This window comes from Paroedura picta, chromosome 4 (genome assembly GCF_049243985.1).
Source record: "Paroedura picta isolate Pp20150507F chromosome 4, Ppicta_v3.0, whole genome shotgun sequence".
NCBI classification, from domain to species: Eukaryota; Metazoa; Chordata; class Lepidosauria; order Squamata; family Gekkonidae; genus Paroedura; species Paroedura picta.
Window position 1 is genome coordinate 139,371,331 of NC_135372.1, and position 19,189 is coordinate 139,390,519.

Here is a 19,189-nt window from a genome sequence, read left to right on the forward strand (position 1 = left end):
ACCAAGGAAGGCTCTGAAGAGGAAGGCAGTGGCCAATTCTGTCAGACAGAGCACTGCAGTGAAAGGGAAATCCCAAAGACTGGGAACTTAAAAAATATTTAAAAATTTATTCCGTGTTCCTTCTCCAGTCCAACCTCACAATTCATGGCTAGCCGCTAGTTTTAAAATTGTGTGTGTGCGTAGAAGCGGAGTGGAAGAACGAAAAAAGCTTCCTAAGAACAGAAATCCCAACCACCTCCAACACAGGTCCCAACTGGTGCCTTCTGCAGATCTCCTACTCACCGCCACCAGGATCTGGACTGCGCTGTGCATGACCTCGATGTAGCGATACTCCAGGGCGCAGCCGATCACGGAGACGTAGGAATGGCTGTCCAAGCCCTTGATGCCCGTCATGGGGGTCTCCTTCCGGACACAGCCTGGCCCATTTTCGCTCCACCACGACTGGTGCCGGGAGATGTTAAAGGTCAAGAGCTCGCTGTCCTGGGGAGGAGAAGGCATAACACACAGGCCGTTAAGACGGCTAATGATTTCAATGCACACATTTTGGTAACTTCACCTCTGTTGAACTGATGAAACTCCCTGATGCCGCCATCCCATCATAATACTAGAATATCGGGGTTTAAAACATAAGGCCATAAGGAGAGCCCTGCTGGGTCAGACCAGGGGTCCATCCAGTCCAGCCTCCTGTCTCACACAGGGACCAGCCAGTTCCTCTGGAGGGCCAGCAACAGGGCAGAGAGGCCGAGGCCTTTACAAGAAAATCAGAAGAGCCCTGCTGGATCAGACCAGGGGTCCATCTAGCCCAGCCTCTGGTCTCACACAGTGGCCAACCAGTTCCTCTGGAGAGCCAGCAACAGGGCAGAGAGGCCAAGGCCTTCCTAAGAACATCAGAAGAGCCCTGCTGGGTCAGACCAGGGGTCCATCTAGCCCAGCCTCTGGTCTCACACAGTGGCCAACCAGTTCCTCTGGAGAGCCAGCAACAGGGCAGAGAGGCCAAGGCCTTCCTAAGAACATCAGAAGAGCCCTGCTGGATCAGACCAGGGGTCCATCTAGCCCAGCCTCTGGTCTCACACAGTGGCCAACCAGTTCCTCTGGAGAGCCAGCAACAGGGCAGAGAGGCCAAGGCCTTCCTAAGAACATCAGAAGAGCCCTGCTGGACCAGACCTGCTGAACCAGCATTCTTTCTCACTAAGTGTCCAAACAGAGCCTACAACAAGGCATAGAGCCCAAGACCTTCCCCCGATGTTGCCTCCTAGATTTTGGGATTCAGAGGACTAGTGCCCCTGAATGTGGAGGTTCCCCCTTCAGTCTCCATGACCAGTAGTCACTGATAAAGTTCTCCTCCATGAACTGAGTACCCTTTTAAAGCTGCGTATTCCTGTGGCCATCACTACATCCTCTGGCCGCAAATTCCACATTTTAATAACTCTCTGTATAAATTCACAAGGAGAACTGATCAGGTGTGAGATGTTGAAAAGAAATACGGGGACCTGGAGATTGAACACACACGCGCACCAACAAACACACAGAGTCTTAACTTGCAAGGGGCGGAAAAAAGAAGTGGAAATATTTTCACAGCAGACGGGCCAGGGAGATTTCCTTTGTGTCGGGAACATGAAATATCCCCCATAAATTTCTCTTTCCGTTCTATCGCCTCCTCTCCCGTTGGCATTCTGACGCATGGCTCGCTGCAGGCGTGGCCTTACCCCGGTCACAATGAACCTCTTGGGTCAGATTACTTGGTGCGACCGACCTCCAATGTGATCGATTGCTCCTTAACGGACCTTTCCCCCAACTCCCAAGAATTCCAGGTCCCTCCTCTCGGGTGCTGCCCTTGGCTTTTCTTTCTGCACACCGACTCCCGCAACCCTCTCTCCACATGTAGTTTTTCTCCTCTCTGGCCTGGCCGCCTCAATACACTAAATCATGCCATCCGGGGCCTGTGGCAGTAAAGAAACACGGCAGACAAGGTTGTGATTTTGCCTGGTTAGGAAGGAAACTCTGCAGTTCCTCAAAATATTCAATTGAACCTGAAGCCCTGGCTCTAGAAGAAGAAGAAGAAGAAGAAGAAGAAGAAGAAGAAGAAGAAGAAGAAGAAGAAGAAGAAGAAGAAGAAGAAGAAGAAGAAGAAGAGTTGGTTCTTATATGCCGCTTTTCCCTACCCGAAGGAGGCTCAAAGCAGCTTACAGTCGCCTTCCCATTCCTCTCCCCACAACAGACACCCTGTGAGGGAGGGGAGGCTGAGAGAGCCCTGAGATTACTGAAGAAGAAGAAGAAGAGTTGGTTCTTCTATGCCGCTTTTCCCTACCAGAAGGAGGCTCAAAGCGGCTTACAATCGCCTTCCCTTTCCTCTCCCCACAACAGACACCCTGTGAGGGAGGGGAGGCTGAGAGAGAAGAAGAGTTGGTTCTTATATGCCGCTTTTCCCTACCCGAAGGAGGCTCAAAGCGGCTTACAGTCGCCTTCCCATTCCTCTCCCCACAACAGACACCCTGTGGGGTGGGTGAGGCTGAGAGAGCCCTGATATCACTGCTCGGTCAGAACAGTTTTATCAGCGCCGTGGCGAGCCCAAGGTCACCCAGCTGGTTGTCTGTGGGGGAGCGCAGAATCGAACCTGGCATGCCAGATTAGAAGTCCGCACTCCTAACCACTACACCAAAGAGCAGTGGCCTCTGCTCTGGAGAACTGGTTTTGATTCCCCACTCCTCCTCCACATGCAGCCCGCTGGCTGACGTGGGCCAGACACAGTTCTCTCAGGGCTCTCTCGCTTTGAGACTATCATGACTCTTGCTTGAAGCTATAAGCCATCGGGGTGGTCTAGGGCAACACCTCCCATGCCATGCATTTTCCGAGATCTGGATTCGCCTCTGGGTCGTTTGAGAAGTCTCTTGTCTTTTGAATGTCATATCCAGGCCCCTGCTACACTCGCTAAGCCAGGGAGGGAAGGAGCCAGAGAGCGAGAGAGAAAAAGGCAGAGAGCCAGAGCTGTTCGCAGCATGCAAACAGCTACGGCGCTTAACCAACTTAATGAGCAGTCGTTAACAACTCATGACTCTGGGCCTTTATAAGAAACCGAATCTCTGCTCTCCAGCTGGTGGATAAATCTTACGTCCTACGGGCACCTCGGCCAGAGAACTTGTGTATTGCAGGTAAAGCTGCGATCACTTCATTGTCTCTTGGCCTCTTTTCTGCCTGCTTATGAACATCCGCCCCTCCACATCCGTACTTGGCAAAAGCAGCTAAATCCATCTCGGCAAGACTCGACCATCATAATGATCCAAGCAGCAGAGGGGCTTGAGAGACTGTTCTGCCCAAAAGGGGTTTTCAGCAACAACAAAATCCATTTCACTTAGGGGCTTGCAACAGAGTCCCAACACCGGACCACCACAGATCCCAGGTGAGCCAGTGGGGGGCCGACATACCCTGGTGGACAAAATCCCTGGCGCCAGCGATTAGGCTGAGCATCCTGAAGCTGAAACTACAGCGCAAAGATCATGGAAATGATAAGCCGGCTACTTCAGGAAGAAAGGAGCTCACCAGACAGCTAGCTCATTGTTAAGAAAAAAGATCCCTGCACAGAGAAAACTAGAGAGACATAAGTATCAAAGAAAAACCCTGCTGGATCAGACCAGTGGTTCACCTAGTCCAGCCTCTGGTCTTACACAGTGGCCAACCAGTTCCTCTGGAGGGCCAGCAACAGGGCAAAGAAGCCGAGGCCTTCCTAAGAACATCAGAACAGTTCTGCTAGATCAGAGCAGTGATCCATCCAGTCCAGCCTCCTGTCTCACCCAGGGACCAACCAATTCTTCTGGAGGGCCAACAACAGGGCAGAGAGGCCAAGGTCTTCATAAGGACCTCTTGACTTCTTGCAGTAAAAGGGGGGAGGGAGGAAATGGATGATTTCTGGCTTAAGTGAATTAAAAAACAGTGTCAAATTGATTTTAATTTTTCAGAAGTTTGCTATCACACAGTAAGTATGAACTACAGATTATAGTTTATTAGCTGCTTGGCTGGAGCCTTAAAAAATTAATGTCATGGTTAACATGTCTGCTCTTTTTTCCCCTTTTCTCTCCTTTTCTTTGGAACACATTTCTTCTTTTTAATGGCAGAAAAACTCCTAATAAAAATTTTCATTAACCCTTCCTCCAAAACCCGTTTCAAATACATCTGCCATTGCAGAGTTCCGTCTCTACCTACTCATTCCCCTCTTCCCCCCCCCCCCAACATTTCCTTTTCCCATCTCTATGCATGTGTTTCTCATCTGGAGTTCTTGAATCAAGGGTCTGTGCGTGGGTGTGATTGTGTGTGAGAAAGAAGACACAGAGGAGGAGAGAGGAAGAGAGAGGTAGAGAGACAAAGAGGAGGGGATCGGGTCAACTGTAAATAAATAAGAGCTTGGGGCCCTTCTGATTCATTCTAGGATCCGAGGGCCTTCAGAAAGGCACTCCACAGCCAGCCCTTTACGAATAACACACAGCAAAGCCCTGCTTTGAAAGCACAGGGCGATATTCCTTTCTGAGACGTGCTCACGGCTGAAGCTCTCAAGAGGACGAGTAACAGGAGAAACACTCCTGGCAAATAGTTTATTGACCTCTGCCCGTAAACAGCACGTCAGCTGGGGGACCGCAGGCAATGAACCTTGGCGATCTGCCCCACCGGATTTCATTTGTCCTGACTTGGACGCAAAATCCCCACCCAAGAGGGCAGTGCACAGGATGCTGGAGAAGCACGGAGAAGATCAGAGATGGGACTGCAGAGATGGGACCTGGAGATCCTCTTGAATTATAGCTCATCTCCAGACTAATGAGATCAGCCCCCCTGGAGAAAATGGCTGCTTTGGAGCAGGGGTAGTCAAACTGCGGCCCTCCAGATGTCCATGGACTACAATTCCCAGGAGCCCCTGGCAGGGGCTCCTGGGAATTGTAGTCCATGGACATCTGGAGGGCCGCAGTTTGACTGCCCCTGTTTTGGAGGGTGGTCTCCAGAGCATTGTACTCCACTGGGTCCCTCGCTGCCCCAAATCCCGCCCCCTCCCTACTCCACCCCCCCAAATCTGCAGGCATTTCCCAACCCAGAATTGGCAAACCGAGCTTCACAAGAGCTCTTTGTCTTTTCGGTCATTGTCAGAGGCATCGTATCCAAACATGAAGCTGCCTGGATCAGAGCAGTGGTCCATCTAGTCCATCTAGTCCGGTCGAAGCAGGATCCGTGCCAGGATTCGAGCCCACAGGGACCACACTGGGGATCCCACACACTCAGGAGGGAAACTTGCACAACCTGCCCATTCGGCTTGACGTGACATTCTGGCATCGGAGCACCCCAGATCAGTTCTTTGAGGCAAGCAACGTTCCTGTACAAATTTTTCTCTGAGATATTTTTAAAGGCAACCAGCAAGCGGGAAACGTATGCCATTGCAAGAGCATGCCTTTGAATTTTGCCTCCTTGTTGCGCAAAGATTTGCATATACTGCAAGACAAATGTGTGTGTGTGTGTGTGTGTGTCACTGTGGCCTCCCCGCCTACCCCCTCCCAGCCTGCTTTGCTTTTTCTCTTTTTGGGGGGTGGGCCTAGGAGCACCTGAGATGGCCAGACTCCCGCTCTGGCTACCTGCTTTCTCCCATTTCATTAATTACCCAGCAGAGGCCGTGCTAATAGACCTCTGAGCGCACTGAGTCCGGCGAGGCGAGCCCCGAGAGAACCCGACGGCTGAATAATTTTGCATGTTTAAAGGCAAGCAAATTTATTACCTCCCTAACAGTAGAAACTGTCATTTTTCATCTCCTGGCAGCACGCGCCGAATGACTGCGTCTCCCAGAGCCAGCAAGGGAATTAACTTCACTATATCTTAAAGGTTCCCTAAGTTGTGTATTGATGCAGCTCGCTGGGAACAAAAGAACATAGGAAGAGTCCTGCTGGATCAGACCACTGGTCCAGGCTGTGTAGCATCCTGGAAAACCAACACCATAGAGCAGGGGTAGTCAACCTGTGGTCCTCCAGATGTCCATGGACTACAATTCCCATGAGCCCCTGCCAGCAAACGCTGGCAGGGGCCCATGGGAATTGTAGTCCATGGACACCTGGAGGGCCACAAGTTGACTAACCCTGCCGTAGAGCATCGAGGCCAGGACCTTCTAGGCCTCTAGGGTCATCTAATCCAGCCCCCTGCACAATGCAAGAACTCACAACTAACTGCCCACCCACAGGGACCCCAATTTCATGTCCAAGTGATCCTTCCACCAAAGATCTCCAGAATACAGCCTGGCCTGGAGGAAATTCACCTACCATTCCAGAGTAGTGATCAGCAATTCCCTGAGTATACAAGTAACATGCACAGATGTTCTTTTGTCTCACCCCCCCTCCTTTGGGAACCCCTACTTTGTGTTGATCCTGCACTGGAACCAAACAAAATCAATAGGCAAAAAGTCGTGTCTTGTTGTTGTTGTTGTTGTTGTTAGGTGCAAAGTCATGTCTGACCCATCGCGACCCCATGGACAATGATCCTCCAGGCCTTCCTGTCCTCTACCATTCCCCAGAGTCCATTTAAGTTTGCACCTACTGCTTCAGTGACTCCATCCAGCCACCTCATTCTCTGTCGTCCCCTTCTTCTTTTGCCCTCGATCGCTCCCAGCATTAGGCTCTTCTCCAGGGAGTCCTTCCTTCTCATGAGGTGGCCAAAGTATTTGAGTTTTTGTGCCTTCTTGAGTCTTCTTGTATTTGTGTCTTCTTGAGATTTATTAAATGCAATCCTAAATAATTTTGCATTGAGCAGCGCATTGGACAGGATGGCCTGCATGGCTCTTTCCAACTCTATGGCTCTTTGATTCTACGAAACCTGCCTAGATTTACCCTTCATCACTTCTGGGGTTTCCCTGGAGGTGGCGCTGTGGCTCTTTACATCTCCACCCCATAACTCCCAGTTGTCAGATATACTGATCCAGCAGGGCAATTTCTATATGGTTATGCAAGAAGTGGGTAGACATTACTCTCCCAGTGTGGGCCACTTGTCTTCAAATTGGTCCTGATGTTCTCCGGAAGCCACAACGAATCTCCAGTCTACAGAAAACAGTTCCCCTGAAGAAAATAGCCAATTCAGATGCTGGACAGGCCTCTGCCAGGAGTGGTGGATGCTGCCCCCTATTGGAATATGCAAGATCTATAGTGTGCATGGCTCCAAAGGATATGAAATCTGACCTAGAGGGGGCATCAGAAGAGATGTGCATCGAGCATGGTTAGAAGAGGAACCGTCTGATATATTTCCAATAGTATTTTCCTATATCCTGATTGGCTTATCTGGGGACTTCCTGCTCCTTTGAGCTCACTTCCTCCCCGCTTGCCTCCAGTGCCGGCAGAAGGAAAAGAAGGCAACAGCGAGACAGATTGAGGAGTCTTCCTGTCTCCACAAAGTTTCAGATGGGTCGCCGTGCCGGTCTGAAGCAGCAGCAGAAAATTGGAGGCTTGTGGCCCCTTTAAGACTGACTTAACTTTATTCAAGGTACAGGAAGAAGAAGAAGAAGAGTTGGTTCTTATATTCCACTTTTCTCTACCTGAAGGAGTCTCAAAGCGGCTTACAATTGCCTTCCCTTTCCTCTCCCCACAACAGACACCCTGTGAGGGAGGGGAGGCTGAGAGAGCCCTGAGATTACTGAAGAAGAAGAAGAGTTGGTTCTTAGATGCCTCTTTTCTCTACCTGAAGAAGTCTCAAAACAGCTTACAGTCACCTTCCCTTTCCTCTCCCCACAACAGGCACCCTGTGAGGTGAGTGAGGCTGAGAGAGCCCTGAGATTACTGAAGAAGAAGAAGAGTTGGTTCTTATATGCCACTTTTCTCTATCCGAAGGAGTCTCAAAGTGGCTTACAGTCGCCTTCCCTTTCCTCTCCCCACAACAGGCACCCTGTGAAGGGGGAGAGGCTGGGAGAGCCCTGATATCACTGCTTGGTCAGAACAGCTTTATCAGTGCTGTGTTGAGCCCAAGGTCACCCAGCTGGCTGCATGTGGGGGAGCGCAGAATCGAACCCGGCTCACCAGATTAGAAGTCCGCACTCCTAACCACTACACCAACCTTTTGTGTGCATGCAGGTTTGCATCTGAAGAATCCTACTGACATGACACCCGAAAGCTTATACCTTGAATAAAGATTTGTCGGACTTAAGGATGCCACAAGACTCCAACTTTATTCACAAAGTTTTTTTCTCTGCTTAATAAAACTGTTTAAGCAGCCTGGTGCTAAGCCCCTCTTTGCAGATTTAAACTCCGACAGCCCCCCCCCCCCCATCCCGTCATCTCACCAGCAAGGGGACTTATCAGCAGCGGGTCAGACTTAGCTCAACATCTTAGGGATATCCCCGACAGCCAGCCCAGGAAGTGATGTCATCATATCGATGGTGATGCAGGGATGCTCTAGCATTCAGTTTCGAACTCTATGGTCAAAATGTCTCCTACCATTTCAGGAGGTGCCTGGCAACTTTAATGCCATGGCAGGGGTGGCCAAACGGTGTCTCTCCAGATGTCCAAGGACTACAACTGCCGTGGGTCATGGGAATTGTAGTCCATGGACATCTGGAGAGACCGCTTGGCCACCCCTGCTCTATGGCATCACGGACCTAAAGGGTTCCCACCCTTCCCCAAGCTCCGCCTCTGCATTTCCAGGCCTGGAGTTGGCAACTGCCAGTTCAGACCAAAGCGTGGCCTATTCTCTGCTCCCTGCCCTCGTTGAGAACCTCAGGCATTGGCTTCCACTCACCTTCGAAAGGCCGCCGACCTCCAGGTAGAAGCAGATGATGAAGATGTTCCAGGTGACCCAGATGGCTGTCCAGATGGCATACTGGGGAGGGGAGAAAGGAAGGGGGGAGAGCTAAGTCACAGCAGAGCATAACAGAGCAGGCAAAGAGAAGCTCATCAGCCTGACGTCCACCAGACCTTGAGGATTCTCATTCCGGGAGCACTTTTCTGGCTCCGTTTTCAGAACGGCTGGGATTCAGCAACACACAGGCAAGCCAGGGGGGCCTGCTGCTCTGAGAGGAAGCCAGGGGAGGGGAGGTGGTAAGCCGAAAGGAGAAGAAGAGCTTTTGTTTCGTACCCTGGTTTGCATTTTCATTCATTCATTGATTCATTGATTCATTGATTCATTCATTCATTCATTCATTCATTCATTCGATTTTTATCCTGCCACTCCTGGCAGTTCTGACGCAAAGGAGCCTCAAAGCGGCTTACAAACAAACACCTTTCCCTTCCTCTCCCCACAACAGACACCCAGTGAGGCTGTGAGAGCCCAGAGAGAGCTGTGACTGGCCCAAGGCCACTCAACTGGCTGCAGGTGGAGGCATGGGGAATGCAACCAGGGTCTCCAGACTAGAGATCAGTGCCCTTAACCACTACACCAAGCTGGCTCTCGAGTCAAAGGCATGATAGCCGGGGGGGGGGACACTTGTGGTACCTCTTGTGGTACCCCCCCTTTTTTTTGATGGTACCCTGTCTATGTGCTTATTTTGCTTAATGGTTAATCCTGGGCTGCCCAAAAGCACAAGTATTAACAGTCAACAGCATTTATAAATAGTCCTTGTTTTATTGATAGTAGGTTTTATATCAAATTATGTTTTTACTGTTTTAATGTACTTCAAATTCTATTTTTGACTATGTTGTCAGGCCGCCCCGAGACCACAAGCGACGGGCAGGGTACATGATAGCTAGGGGCGAGCCTTAACTCTATGGTGGAAGAAGAAGAAGAAGAAGAAGAAGAAGAAGAAGAAGGAGAAGGAGAAGGAGAAGGAGAAGGAGAAGGAGAAGGAGAAGGAGAAGGAGAAGGAGAAGGAGAAGGAGAAGGAGAAGGAGAAGAAGAAGAAGAAGAAGAAGAAGAAGAAGAAGAAGAAGAAGAAGAAGAAGAAGAAGAAGAAGAAGAAGAAGAAGAAGAAGAAGAAGAAGAAGAAGAGTTTATGGCTATTGGTTCATAAGCCCAAATGCAGGATAAACTTGGAAGGGGGGGGGGGAGAAAAATCGACCTGTGAAATGGCTGCCTGCCATTTAAACAGGGGGATGGGTGCACTCCTCTCCTGCTGGATTTAAATGGCTGTGAGTCATTGAACTCATCTGCTTCATTCTCCCCACCCCCATCGTCTCTCAAGCAACCCCAAAGCCCAAACCAGAATTTTTACATTTCTGGCCATTCCTAGAAATTCTATGGAATCTGAGTAGCCCTAAAGCAGATCTGAGAATCAAACCATTAAAATTGGAGTTGTTTGGCAGGGGGTTGATTGATGGTCCAGACAAGGGTCGCTTCCTATGGTTGACCAAACTGTGGCTCTCCAGAGGTCCATGGACTACAATTCCCATGAGTCCCTGCCAGCATGGAAACTCTTATCCCTTGAACATTTGGAGAGCTACAGTTTGGCTACCCCTGCTAAATCATTTTGGATTATCTTTCTTTTCTTTTCTTTTTTAAACTTGGCCAATGATGGATAATTCATTTTGCACACTGGTGGGCTGTAAAAACATTTAGGGGTTTTTTTGCAATCTGCTGCTTGAGTAATTTTATTTGGTTTATGAAGCATAGAGCAGGAAAACTGACTCTTTGATGGTACGTACTCTTCAGGGGCCTCCTCTCGTTCTCTGTGCAGCCGTTTCGCTTTTGGAGAACACCAACTATGAATGAAATAACAATCCGTGCATTGCATTTCCAAAAATCTTCCATTTATCGTTTTTTTAACGCCATGGACCATTGCTTTTTGCAGTCTGCCAGGGCTCTCTACAAACTCACACTTATAAAACCAAAGCAAGCAGTAAATGGAAGTTGTTTGAACGAATGAAGGATCTTTTGGGGGGGAAGCTTGTTCGGTCGTTTTGCATTTGTGACCCATTCATTCTTTTCACCAATATCTCACCAATGTCCTCCAAGGAAGGAAAGGCGTGGCCTTTCCTCACCAATCCATGCAAAAGTCCGAACACGCATGAATCCATGAAGCTAGCAGTTCATGAGCAGAGGAAGCTGCCTGTATACAGGGCCAATTTGTGGAGTGTAGGGATTAAAGACAGGTGGCCTCTTCTCTGAAGAGCCGGGTTCGGTTCCCCCCTGCCCGTGCAGCCGGCTGGGTGTCCTTGGGCTAGTCACAGTTCTCGCAGAGCTGTTCTCACAGAACAGTTCTCCCAAGGCTCTCTCGGTCTCAATGGGTGTCTGTTGTGGGAGAGGAAGAGCAGGCAATTCACCTGCCGTGCCCCGTCCTAAAATGGCCAATGATGGGTCTGGAGGGGGTGGGAAAGGGAGGGGCCCCGGGTGGGCGTGTCCATAGCTCTGCTTCCCAACCACATTCTGCACGATTGCGCCACTTCTGGGGTTTCTCGAAGCCTGAGGATTATTTCAAGGGTTTCTCGGTGGGAAAGAAGTCGAAAAAGGCTGCCTTAAACCATCCAAACTGGATAGTTCTTTCTCAAGAGTTACACTTCCATTGCAGGACGCTCCTCCTGGGAACAGAGATGAGCTGTCAAGACCGGTACGTGACTCATTTCAACTTCTGGATATGCCGGGGATTGAACCTGGGACCTTCTGTGTGCCAAGCAGATACTCTGTCACTGGCAGCCCCTCTATGCTGAATCAAGGCCATCAGTCTATCAAACTAGCAGCAGTTTTCCAGCGTCTCGGTGGTTTTTCACATCACCTCCTATCCGGTCCCCTTCCCTGGAGATGCCAGGGACTGAACGCAGTGCCAGGTGTCGCCGGATGATTTCCCACTGGGTCCACATGGGCCGGGAGAAGGAGAGGAGAACAGGGCAGAATAGGCATTAGGCCAGGTTTTCTCAACAGGAACCCTGGGGGATCTCCACGGCCCCAGAAAGGTTTTACCGATTGGGTGAGAGTCCATCAATTTTTATATTTAAAAAACGATCATATTACCAATTTTTAAATTAAAAAAAAAAGGTAAAGGTATCCCCTGTGCAAGCACCAAGTCATGCCTGACCCTTGGGGTGATGCCCTCTAGCGTTTTCATGGCAGACTCAATACGGGGTGGTTTGCCAGTGCCTTCCCCAGTCATTACTGTTTACCCCCCAGCAGCAAGCTGGGGACTCATTTTACCGACCTCGGAAGGATGGAAGGCTGAGTCGACCTTGAGCCGGCTGCTGGGATCGAACTCCCAGCCTCATGGGCAGAGCTTCAGACTGCACGTCTGCTGCCTTACCACTCTGCGCCACAAGAGGCTCCTTTTTAAAAAAATAAATATATATTAAAAATAACTCCCACCCATTCAGCCCCCCTCCCCCATCACCAAGCTCCGCCCAGCGGCTTGCAGCAGGTTACAAAACGGGGTCGATACACCCCTGGTTTAGTGAGCGTGAGTCAGGTTTCAAAACACCTCTCGACTCCGGGCAGCTCTGTGTTACTCACCACCACAATGTAGCGCGGCCGGTACTGGATGGTGCCGAAGAGGCCGAGAATCACGACGATGATGTGGAGGAAATTGGCGAGGATGGGAGCCCATTGGTATCCCAGGAAATCAAATACTTGTCTCTCCAAGGCCGCAAGCTGAAAAACAGAGGAGGAGCGTGGGTGGGTGGATGGTCGGGTGAAGACGGCGTTCAGGCCTTGTTATGCACGAAGAAGAAGAAGAAGAAGAAGAAGAAGAAGAAGAAGAAGAAGAAGAAGAAGAAGAAGAAGAAGAAGAAGAAGAAGAAGAAGAAGAAGAAGAAGAAGAAGAAGAAGAAGAAGAAGGAAGAAGAAAGAAGAAGAAAGAAGAAGAAAGAAGAAGAAGAAGAACAAAGAAGAAGAAAGAAGAAGGAAGAAGAAGGAAGAAGAAGAAAGAAGAAGAAGAAAGAAGAAGAAAGAAGAAAGAAGAAGAGTTGGTTCTTATATGCCGCTTTTCCCTACCCGAAGGAGTCTCAAAGCGGCTTACATTCACCTTCCCTTTCCTCTCCCCACAACAGACACCCTGTGGGGTAGGTGAGGCTGAGAGAGCCCTGATATCACTGCTTGATCAGAACAGTTTTATCAGTGCCGTGGTGAGCCCAAGGTCACCCAGCTGGTTGCATGTGGGGGAGCGCAGAATCGAACCCAGCATGCCAGATTAGAAGTCCGCACTCCTAACCACTACACCAAACTGGCTCTCAGAATCCGCTGGAAGACAGAGTAGCTGCTGGAGGGGAACTGAATCAGAGTGCTGGTTTTTGGGGCGATCGTTCAGAGGGGGAGGGGGACCGCGGGACTCTGCGAGGTCTGCAGTGTGCATAATTGAGCAGAATATAAAGGGTGCCCTGCAGGGGGCACCAGAGGAGATGTATATTTAGCATAGGGGGGATAAGAACTTCCTGAGGATGTTCAACTTACCCCCTCCAGTGTCCAGAGCAGCTGAACGACAGTTGCCTGCAAAACAACAGCTAGCTGGTCTCTCTCTACTCTCTTTCTGTACATCGTTGGTTCTCCTCATAAATAAAATTGTTTTATTCTTTAAGCAGCCGTCTCTGCTTAGCCAAACTCGGCCCAGGGGGTTCACATCCCTTTGCCCCTCTGAAAGCAAAACTACTTCTCCCGCCAGTACCTGAAGCGCCCGCATGTTGAATCTGACACTTGCTTCATCACGGTCGGAATTGCCTGGCAGCAGTTCTCCAATGTCTTTCTTTCCCACCACCTGCTGCCTGGTCCTTTTAAATGGAGATCCTGGCAATCGACCCCCCCTCCCCGGGACATATGAACACAAACAGCAGCCTTCTACTGAGTCAGACCCTTAGTCCATCAAGGTTAGTATTGCCTACTCAGGCTGGCAGCAGCTCTCCAGGGTCTCAGGCGGAGGTCTTTCCCATCCCCTCTTGCCTGGTCCTTTTAACTGGGGGATTGAACCGCAGACCTTCTGCATACAAAGCAGAGGCTCGTCCACTGAGCCACGCCCCCTATTTGGCAGGCTGTTAGAGGCATTCCTTTAAACCCTCCTTGGCAACCCTTTTCAAAGGCTGCACTGGAGCCTTTCGCCCACCCACCCCCCGCCTTGCCTGCCCTTGTAACATTTTTCTTTCAGTTCTTGCAAAGAGCAAAGTTGTCCAAAAACCAAAAGACAAACCCCGGGTCAATCACCCGTGGAAGTCACCAGCAGCAAAGAAACGGAATATTTCATCTGTTCTGTTTTCTTTTGCGGGCAGCGGCACAGAGCCGTTGACTTAATTTTCATTTTGTCCCAAGAATCAGGGGGGAAAAAATAATAAGATGGTTTTTTTTAGGAGGGGAGAGATGGTGTGGATCAGGGCTGCCCACGGGCACACAAGGGACAACCTCTTGAGGAAATTTGGAAAATGTTTTAACCCTTTGAATTGCTCTTTCCCTTGCACAAAAAAATGTTTGCTATTAATGTTGGGTTTCCTTCGGATCATTCCCTTCTTGTAGACAACAACTCTAGCCCTTCCCATATACCCACAGACAGGAAATCAATGGGGTGCCAAAGAAGAAGAAGAAGGAGAAGGAGAAGGAGAAGGAGAAGGAGAAGGAGAAGGAGAAGGAGAAGGAGAAGGAGAAGGAGAAGGAGAAGGAGAAGGAGAAGGAGAAGGAGAAGGAGAAGGAGAAGGAGAAGGAGAAGGAGAAGGAGAAGGAGAAGAAAAAGGAGGAGGAGGAGGAGGAGGAGAAGAAGGAGAAGAAGAAGAAGGAGAAGGAGAAGAAGAAAAAGGAGGAGGAGGAGGAGGAGGAGAAGAAGGAGAAGAAGAAGGAGGAGGAGGAGAAGAAGAAGAAGAGTTGGTTCATATAGACCACTATTCTGTACCTGAAGGAGTCTCACAGTCACCTTCCCTTCCTCTCCCCACAACAGACACCCTGTGAGGGAGGGGAGGCTGAGAGAGCCCTGAGATTACTGAAGAAGAAGAAGAAGAGTTGGTTCTTATATGCCGCTTTTCTCTACCCAAAGGGGTCTCAAAAGCGGCTTACAATCGCCTTCCCTTTCCTCTCCCCACAACAGACGCCCTGTGAGGTGGGGGAGGCTAAGAGAGCCCTGAGATTACTGCTCTGTCAGAACAGTTGTTTTTATAGGCTGCTTTTCACTACCGGAAGGAGTCTCAAAGCGGCTTACCAGAATTAACAGTGGCCAAGATAAAAGTACTGGCTGACACTAGGACATAGAAGAGATACAGGGGGATAGGTCTATCACTGACTCTTAGCCATGATGACTAGAGGGAACCTCCCCAATCAGAGGCAGCCTCTTAATCCCAGGAGGAAACATCAGAGGAAGGCCTTGGCCTCTGTGCCCAGTCGGTGGCCCTCCAGAGGAACTGGTTGGTCACTGGGTGAGACAGGAGGCTGGACTGGATGGACCCCTGGTCTGACCCAGCAGGGCTCTCCTGATGTTCTTAGGAAGGCCACAGCCTCTCTGCCCCGTTGTTGGCCCTCCAGAGAAACTGGCTGGCCCCTGTGTGAGACAAGGCATTGGAATGGCTGGACCAGTGCTTCGATCCAGCCGCTGTCTTCCCACGCTTTTTGTTACAGGCCATGCGTTGTGTACAGCACACACACAAACACACCCAGCTACCTCATCCCAACCAAGACCCTCCATCCATCCCAGTCAGTATTGTCTGCTCAGGCTGGCAGCAGATCTCTGGCGTCTCAGGCTGAGGTCATGCTCTACCGCCAGATCCGCTAACTGGAGATGCTGGGGATTGAACCCGTGACCTTCTGCATGCCAAGCAGAGGCCTTATCACTGAGCCACAGCCCCTGCTGGAGATTGGAAACCGGGGCCGTACAATTGTAGCTCCCGTGCATCCCCCATTCATTTCAATGGACTTAATCAACAGGGTTTAACCGGATTAAGACTATGGCCACTTTCAGCTCTCTCCCCCCTGGGTTTGGTGAACCCTTGTTCTTTCTCTCCCTCCCTCCGCACCAAACACACTCTTCCTTCACTCCGCCTGTCCTTTTGAATGGGCCTGATTTAATTATCGGCCAGGCAGGTACCGTCCGCTCCCCTCTGTCTATCGAACGAAGAAATCCCAGGCCTGGGAAAGTGGATACTGGAAGGCCATTATTCATTTCCAAAATCAATTTTCTCCGCATCATCAGAGCCCGGCAGCAACATGTAAGGCCTTTAATCTTTCATTAGGGGGATCAAAGCGCATGCCGTCATAACGCTCCCGGACCCCGGACGCCGGTTGGCTGGCTCGGGGTCACGTGACGGCAATCGGTGAGTCCAATCGGCCGCTTAATTGGCTTTGTTTGTTATGTGAAAACCTAGAAATGTAGATAAAGGGCCAAGCGTGCAGAGGCTGGGTTTACCTATTAAGTGGGGGAACCCTGCCGGGGTATGTGGCAAAGAGAGATAACACGGGAAGAAAGAAGCAGCCAAGCTGGGCCTGGTCCAAAGCAGCTGGGGGGGGGAGGGAGTTGGGGTTGATTGAGGGTTGCCACCCCCCAGGGGAGGTCGGGACATCTCCCAGTACGGTGTCGTGGTTCAGGGTGGCAGCTTCTAATCCGGAGAGCCCGGTTGGATTCCCTGCTCCTCCATGTGCAGCCGGCTGGATGACCTTGGGCTAGTCACAGTTCTCGTGGGGCTGTTTTTAGCAGAGCAGTTCTCTCAGAGCTCTCTCAGTTCCACCTTCCTCACAGGGAGGGGAGAAGAAGGGAAAGGGATTCCTAAGCCGTTAGGGGACTCCTCGGGGAGGGAAAAGTGGGGCATTAAAAAAAACACAGCTCTTTTTCTCTATTGTATCTGATCACCATCTAATGAAGGTCAGTTCCCCCAGAGAAAACGGCTTCTTTAGTGAGGGGGTGGATTTTGTGGCTTTCTAACCAGCAGAGGTCCTTCCCCCAAAATCTCCAGGTATTTTCCAACACAAGGCTGGCAGCCCTGGGCACTCCTAACCACTACACCAAGCTGCTGTTCAGAAACTGGAGGAACAGATATTTGCTGTGGGGAGCTCTTTTTCCACTCTAAATGTTAAATCCTCCCCAGGCACCTTTCCCTACCTTGTTGGCTTAGTGAAACAATAATCTGTTCCATCCACATCCATCCATCCACATAATATATTTCTGGTAAGGCCTTGGAGGAGGAGCGTGTCTCATGGCTTAAGTGCCACTCAGCACTTAACACCCACTCAGGGTGGCCTCTTCCTCCAACTGGCTTGCCTGTCTGTCCAGCAGCCAGCCAATCACCTTCCATCCCCCACCCCTGACTACCCCCTCCTCCTTCCACTTCCCTCTGAAGCTCGGAGGCTGCAGATTCCTGCCATGTGAGAGCTCCCCCTGCTGGTGAGTTCCCTAACAGCTGCCTGCAGCCTTTCCAGGTCCTGGGGGGAGGGAGAGGCCGTCCACAGAGTTCTTCCACTCAACCCCCCTCTCCCCAATCTAGTGCCCCCTGTATTCCTGAATGCAATGGGCTTGGCCCCTAGTAATGATACAATTTTAGAACTTACACGTGTTTTTCTATTGTTCACTGTACGCCGTTCTTCGTGGGCGGCTCCTCAACACACTTTTGTCTGAATGACACAGAACTGATGATGCCAAAATCATTTTCTTACTACCAAACAAAAGCCTTCCAGACATTGAATCGGCTGCCAAGTTTCAACAGGAGGCTAGGAGGCCATGCAGCGGGCAAACAATAAATGCTTCGTGGTGTTTTCCCTGCCTGTTTTCTCTATTCTGTATGCCAATCAGGGTCTGATTCGGAAAAGACGGATTGGGAATAAAATTCTATTTAAAACCCACCCTTCCTCAAACGCTCAGACGGGATAACCAAAAAAACCAGAGAGAAGAGCTGCTTTTTTCCCCTACCATAGAATCATAGAATCATAGAGTTGGAAGGGGCCATACAGGCCATCTAGTCCAACCCCCTGCTCAATGCAGGATCAGCCCTAAGGAGTCTCAAAGTGGCTTACTATAACCTTCCCTTCGTCTCCCCAGGGAGGTAGGTGAGGCTGAGAGAGCTCTGAGAGAACTGGGACTGGCCCAAGGTCACCCAGATAGCTGCATGTGGAGGAGTGGAGAATCAAGCCCGGTTCTCCCGATTAGGGTCTGCCGCTCTTAAACACGCCAGCAAGCTGACTCTCCTCCTCTCCTGCGCATACCAGATGTGCAATCTCATACATTTTGAACATGTTTTTCAGCAGCAGCATCTATATCAGATCTGCTCCAAGACCCCAACTCGATGCCTGCAGGCCAATGCCCCTGCTGCCCAGAAGATGCCTGCTGGGTAAAGCTCTCGAAAGGGCCTTGAGGCTTCGTAAGAAGGATGTAAAGAGGATACACTTGTCAAAGCCTTAAGCACTAAGGTTTGCTACTGTATTATTCAACAACAGGGAAGGAAAAGAGTTACACCCCCCGTCCCTCCCCCCTCAGCTTTTGAAGAAAATGCTTTCCAAGACTGACATGATAAAAAGGGAAACCTGATAGGTGAGCAGCTATTTTGCACATCAGTTACAGTTCCCCGGGAAAGAATAAGCTAAAATCAGCCTGAATTAACTGAATTCCAGAAGACCCGGAATTCCAGGGGACCCGTTTCCTTCCTGTTGTCATGTTCCAGGTGTACATTCATGCTGCAAGGGCTGCCATCTTCAGCTTGGGAAATTAATGGAGTGTGGATCCTGGAAAAGTCAGAATTTGGGGAAGGGAAGGAGCTCAGAAGGGATGCAATCATAGCATCATAGAGTTGGAAGGGCCATAGAGGCCATCTAGTCCAACCCCCTGCTCAATGCAGGATCAGCCTTAAGCATCCAGGATAAGGAACTATCCAGCTGCTGCTTCAAGACTGCCAGTGAGGGGACGCTCCCCACCTTCTTGGGTAGCCCATTCCACTGCAGAACTACATTGTGAAAATATTCTCTCCTGATATCTAACCAGTACCATTCAGCACATGGTTTAAACCCATGACTGTGGGTCCTAAGCTCTGCTGTGAACAGGAACCGCTCCCTGCCCTCCTCCAAGTGACAACCTTTCAAATACTTAAAGAGAGCAGTCCTGTCCCCTCTCAACCTCCTACTCTCCAGGCTGAACACTCCCAAGCCCCTCCACCTTTCCTAATAGAAGAGCTGCAGGAGATTTAAGTGCTAATAAACAGCCCCACATGGCTGCTTTCAAGACCTGTGATCATACAATCCATGAAATGTTTCTGGGGGAATTGCAAATGAACCCTTCTTTCAGCCAGGCTCTGATGAAACCCAGACTTGTCTGGCTTCAGGAAAGTTCATGGACCATCACGACCACATCTTGGGCACAGATCAGGACATTCCCAGCTGAAGAACTAGACTC

General features: G+C 50.2%; 1 protein-coding gene across 2 annotated transcripts in view; it reads right to left on the reverse strand.

Moving 5' to 3' along the window:
* NKAIN4 (sodium/potassium transporting ATPase interacting 4) overlaps positions 1 to 19,189 on the reverse strand; it is an 86,872-nt gene that overhangs the window by 35,967 nt on the left and 31,716 nt on the right. For both annotated transcript variants that reach the window (XM_077335836.1, XM_077335835.1), the window contains exons 2-4: positions 12,370 to 12,507; positions 8,740 to 8,820; positions 283 to 480 (exon numbers count right to left, since the gene is read on the reverse strand). In XM_077335836.1, the coding sequence (XP_077191951.1) occupies positions 283 to 480; positions 8,740 to 8,820; positions 12,370 to 12,507 (417 nt within the window). The remainder of the gene's footprint in view (positions 1 to 282; positions 481 to 8,739; positions 8,821 to 12,369; positions 12,508 to 19,189) is intronic.